The following is a 5,621-nucleotide window of genomic DNA, read 5'->3' on the forward strand; positions in this document are numbered from 1 at the left end:
AAAATTAAAATTACAATTATCAGAACTATATTCAAGAGAGTTTTATTTTCATAATATATTTACAAAATTTAATTTTAGTTTTACACGACTTTATGTATATGATATATAAAATGGTTTCGTTAAATAAGTAAAAATATCTAAAACTAGTAGAATAACGTTTTGAAAGTAGAGAATGCGTTTCAGATTTCTAGGTCTAGGTTTTAGTTGTGTCAATGAATCATTTTTTTTTCGCGGGCTATGCAGTTTGTCCGGAAAAAAACTGAAAATATTTTAAACGAATAAAACCTAGGGAATGATTTACTTCATTGAGGTAAGTTGTTTTTGACGAACACAACTAGAGCCTAGTTATTTAAAAAACTGGTTTATGATATTAAACATACATCCAAAAGTTTGAGCCCACCTACCACACAACGTTGTTTCAATGTTCATCTAACGTTTTATGGACGTTATGACAACGTTATGTGCCAGCTGGGAAGGGGCATGTAGTATATATTCAGTTCAACTAGACACGGTGTCCCGAAGAAATGTTTGATATTGTCTGATATTCTAATTCGCAGCAGTATAGACATTGTGGTGTTTAAGAGGTTTGCATATCTCCAACATCATTTTCACCGTCTTATTAAATTCAATATTTACATTGTTTCTCCTTTCTGCAGGTTATTGTTCAAAATATATATGATGATTCCCAACAATTGGCGGGAAAAACGACTTTCAGCAACGTCACCGTTATCTCCGGCAACAATTTTGTTGCTATTGTGATTAGTATCACAAACAACCATGTGCTTTTCCATCTGTTTCAGGTCTCCTTTCACCATTTTGAATTATCGAAGTTTTTTTTTCAAGTTTCAGAGTTTCTTTACTGTTTGTAGGGTACGTTGAATGTGGGAAGAATTTGTGTCACTGTAAAAGAAAAGAATACAATTTTTTTTATTAACTCAGATTTTCAGATCCGTTCTGGGGTTTAGCATTCTTGCTCATTTTTTGAAAGATTTGCTTTGACAACTACTGACATTATACTATATATGCTTATTTGGTGAAGGGCTTTCGTTTGCTTGGGTTAGATTATCTAAACAGAAATTAAATTTACGAGATAGTGAAGGGAGGGTTATGAAGGTTATCGGAGTGGCGGAAATGTTCTTTTCTTTTCGTATGGAATCACGGAATACGTCAAAAGTTTGGACGGATTTGCGGAATTTAGGTCCGCTGCCGGAGACGGAAAATGGGCTGGAATTTTGGAATTGACACCAAAAAGTCAAAATTCCGGAATTTTCAATTTCAGAGAAATTTTCATTGATTGAAATTCAGTTTTTATTTTCACGGTGTTACGGTTATTGGACAAAAGATTGACGGAATCGCGGAATCGGGTACCCCCTGAACCCCCCCCCCCCTTGAAGGGCTCTTTTAAAGTATTGTTATCCCGGAAAAGTCCTTAGAAGCTAAGTCCGGGATAGGAATCTTTTTCGGAAAATCATTGGAACCATCGCCAGGTAAGTGGATATTACAAAGGTCTTTGGAGCCTTCGCCCGGAGAGTGGAATATTAGAAAGGTTTTTGGACCCTTAGTCTAGAATGTAGAATCTTAAAAAGGTCTTTCGATCCTTAGTCCGGGGAGTAAAATCTGACGTAAAAGAAGAGGTTCAAACTACGTTCAAACGCAACTTACCACAATATCCACACCTTTGAGGACAATGTAATTTCATAATTCCTTGATTCAAAACATCACCGCATGAATTTGCGAAATGTTTACAGAAACGAAGGTCGTGACATTCTAAAAATGTGGAACAAAAATAAGATGTTAAAATACATTTACAGTTTTTATAAGGACATCCATTTTGAGTTTTCAGTCTGAAAATGTTATGGAAATGTTCTTTTTTCACCTTTTTCTGAGTATTTTTGTGCAATTTCCTAAGAAATTGGGGTTTTTCCTAAATATTTTACTAACTTGTTCTTAATATTTTTCCAAGTCTCATATTCTTATATGGTTTGTTACTTCTTGAGAATAAATGTTCTTACTTTTACTGCATCCAAATGAAGAAAGAACTTGTCGTCCGCATCTGTGACGTGCTGGTGCATCCAATTCTAAACGAGAGAAGAAGAAACGAAATTCCAATATTTGTTCATGTCAGCCAAAATACTCAACACTGACATGTATTGACACTTTTGAGTATTTTAATATTTGTCAGAATTTAAAGCTCGGACGAGAATTTCGATTTTAGTATTCCACTTTGTTTCATTCGGTTTTTCTATACGTGGCTTCAAGGCTATATTCTCAGCATTATTGGAACATTTTTGAGCTTTTAGATCCGGAGATCCTAATGTTTGAATTAAATCTCATGTTAAAAACTCAGAGTTAAAACTTGACCGTACTTAAAGCACTTGCGGTTTTCAAATTTTGAGAGAATTCTCTTTTTACGCCAAATATTGGCATTGTTTTCGAATCATGTTTTTTCTAACTTTTAAGGACCCACAACTTTGTTGCTAAGAGGAGGGAAGAGAAAACATTTCATCTTGAAATTTGAAAGCTTAAAATCAAATCATAATATGAATGAATATGGGTCTGAGTTTGAGTTTCCATGACATTGACTCAAGAGTTCAGATCCTAACTACCTTAAAGGAAGAAATTTTGGCGGAAAGAAAATTTGGCGGATTTGGCGGATGTGGCGGATTTGACTGAAATCCGCCAAATTAAGTTCCCGCCAAAATTCCTTTTTTTCACCATCCGCCAAATTAAATTCCCGCCAAATTAAACATTTTGAAAATATGATCTCTTTTAAGGTGTTTTGCTATTTTTTCGCTGTTTTGACGCCATCTTAAGGTTAAATTTTTAAGCGACCGCCAAATTAAATTCCCGCCAAATTTAGTTTTTTCGTCCATCCGCCAAATTAAATTCCCTCTGAAAAAACTTTTTTGGTCATCCGCCAAATTAAATTCCCGCCAAAGCTTGTAGCTTTTATTTTGTGGGGATTTTTCAAAGTTGCAGTGTTGATTCTAGTACAAAATGTACCTCGGAGTAAGAATTTCAGAGCACAAATGGATGGATAATAATAACTTACTACAATATCCACAAGTCTTCTTGCAGTAGATACTCATAATTTTGGGTCTGATTTCACACAATCTCATCTTCTGCCACATTTTACACAAGCCATTTTTTGATTCACGCTCGGCGTCTGCGCATTGTCCTGTTATAATTGAAAAGTCGAAGTTAGTTTTTGATTCCAAGAAGAAGAAATACCATAATTGTCAATTTTTGGTAATAATTTTCAGTCCTTTATTGTGAATCGCATAATTGAACTATACTATCTATTTTTAGGCGCTATTTTTAATGGTTCCGTAGTTTTCATTGTTTTCATATTTATTTTTCATTTCCATGTATTGACCTATGCAATGTCAATGTAACTCTTGTCTTATAGGTACGTCTTAAAGATACACGTTTTTTTATGAGAACATCCATAATTTTTGAAGCATTCAGATATCTTAACAGCCTGAACTGTGTCTTTCGTTTCTGTAAAGGAGAATTTGGTGCAGGCTAAGTTAGAATTTACAATTTCGTACCCAGAGTCACTTGCACCACTTTTTGATTTTACTGATAGACGTGATACAACCTTTCGTAAGCGCAATCAGAAAAGTGAGCAAAGGGCCCGGGGGTACTAAGGCAAATGTAGGGTACGGTATGTGCCGCCCTTAAGGGTACATTTTTTGGATTGAAGTCCCGCTAAGGGTCGGAAAAATAGGAAAATTTCAACTTTTTACCCCAAGAAAGATCGAAATTTGGTCAAATTTGTCCCGGTAAGGGTCGTAAAACTCGTCGTAAAATTCACAAAATTTTCCTTTGTTTTCTCCTTTTTAGTTCCGGTAAGGGTCCGATGATCGAAAGTCGGGCAGCACCCCCCTCCCCGTCAGCTCACAACCCTAGTACCCCCGGGGTAAAGGGACTGTGTTCGAGTTTGAGAAATTTACTTACTACATTTCCCATAATGTTGAACCAATATATTTCTTTGTTCTTGACAAACTTTCATGTTCAATTGACACAAATTCTTATACGTTTTTCCATCAGCACAAACTGGACCAGTGTCTTTTGTTTGGGAACATTGATGATCACAAACACAATCGGCAACTTCTCCCGAGCTTACACATTTATGCCCGATCGGGCAAACCATTGATCGGCAAGCGTCGGGCTTCGATCGAAAAGTAGATACGAAAACGGTCGATGCAAGATGCAATGTCATCAAATTGATGAGGAGGATATAAAGATGATTGAGATTCATATTGGTATGCTCAAATTTAAAATGACTTTGACGAATATTGATACTTTTGAACTTTGTTTAGATATCTCTGATTCGTACTTTTATTGCCTAGAATTTGATTACCTTCCTAAAGAACAATATATGAAGATAAGTTACTATAGTTCGATTTCAATATTTAAGTTTCTATTATTTCAGCACACCACGCTTTAGCCCACTTGTGGTGTCGTTACCTTCTTAGCCATTCTGCACTGGGTTTTACCAGTTTTAGTTTATCTCCCAATAACTTATTACCCAGATCAGGTTACCCAATCTAAGCTACTCATTCGTGAGTGGGTTGGTGGTAACCGGGATTAAACCTACAAGTCTTAAATTGTAAGACTCTACTGAATGAGCTACCCGACCACGTTGGTGTGTTGGTGCAATCATGGACAAAAAGTTTGTAGACTTCTGCAATATTTAAAAATTTCCTCTCCCCACAATGTTGATAAAACATGAGTTGTGATATTGCCGTGTAGCGATACCAGCACCAGCACTACAACATTGCAGAGGGGGGAGAGGGGAAAGTAGGGCATTTTGAGAGGTTTTTCTCAATTTTTGAAAAGTCTACAACCTTTGGTCCATGATTGTGCTTCAGCATTCAATCCTCCAGGTATAACGCAAATAGAAAAAAATAGGCTCCCTCACTCCCGGGCACCGCTGATAGCCTTCAGATAACTATACTCGCTTACTTAGTGTATCTAAAAAGGACTCCGCACTTGGCCATTTTGATGAAAACACGCAAACTCTTTGAAAAAGCCCCTCCAAGGGGAGTGGACAAATGTCAAAACGAAAGATTCTTTTCATTGGGCTTAAGATTTTTTATCAAATGTTTAATCCAAGAAAGATTTTTGCAAAAACTCCCACGTAGTCTAGTAAGCTAACTTTTCAAATATCACAAAAAGTTTCGACAAGAGAAATCGATAAAAAATTTCCAGTTGCATGACAGAAGAAAAAATTTCGAAATTAGTATTTTAGGAAGAGAAATGAGATTACCCCACTTTTAAAGATTAAAGTTATAAACGAAATGACAAATATTTTTTGTCCACATTTACTAAAGTCTTTGGTCACGAGCCTCTGCAAATTGGCTTTCCTTCAAAGGTAAGGTCAAAATGTTTTCAAATATAATCATATTTCTATATATTTTATTTGTTTGGAAATTCAACGAGGCGTCTATCTTTACTTTCGTCTGACCTTCGCGCGTGAACTTGTCTAGATATAAAATTCTAAAAAATTGAGATTTAAGGTTTTGCCTTAACGAATCAAATTTCAACAATAACGTACTCCTTATTCGCAGAAAATGCCCCATGTGAGGAACTGCGGCATAGGAAAGTAAAACTTC

The 5,621-nt window shown here is 35.8% G+C and overlaps 1 protein-coding gene across 1 annotated transcript; it reads right to left on the reverse strand.

Annotated features, from left to right (window-relative positions):
- Positions 1-845: 845 nt before the first annotated feature.
- LOC136812476 (uncharacterized) lies at positions 846-4,332 on the reverse strand. The gene is made up of 5 exons (XM_067068975.1): positions 3,961-4,332; positions 3,053-3,178; positions 2,013-2,078; positions 1,663-1,767; positions 846-900 (listed from the first exon to the last, which is right to left on the reverse strand). Exons 1-5 carry the CDS (start codon positions 4,262-4,264, stop codon positions 857-859), a joined length of 645 nt encoding a protein of 214 aa, XP_066925076.1. The 5' UTR covers positions 4,265-4,332; the 3' UTR covers positions 846-856.
- Positions 4,333-5,621: the final 1,289 nt, after the last annotated feature.

This window comes from Clytia hemisphaerica, unplaced genomic scaffold, assembly GCF_902728285.1.
Source record: "Clytia hemisphaerica strain Z4C2 unplaced genomic scaffold, Clytia hemisphaerica genome assembly, whole genome shotgun sequence".
Taxonomy (NCBI): domain Eukaryota; kingdom Metazoa; phylum Cnidaria; class Hydrozoa; order Leptothecata; family Clytiidae; genus Clytia; species Clytia hemisphaerica.

What these genes read in the sequence shown, in the direction of transcription:
- LOC136812476 (XM_067068975.1), bottom strand. Translation starts at nt 4,264, where the DNA reads ATGAATCTCAATCATCTTTATATCCTCCTCATCAATTTGATGACATTG. An exon ending in TCAACATTATGGGAAATGTA is followed by an intron (nt 3,179 to 3,960) that starts GTAAGTAAATTT and finishes CAATTATAACAG; the next exon opens with GACAATGCGCAGACGCCGAG. An exon ending in GAAGACTTGTGGATATTGTA is followed by an intron (nt 2,079 to 3,052) that starts GTAAGTTATTAT and finishes TCTCTCGTTTAG; the next exon opens with AATTGGATGCACCAGCACGT.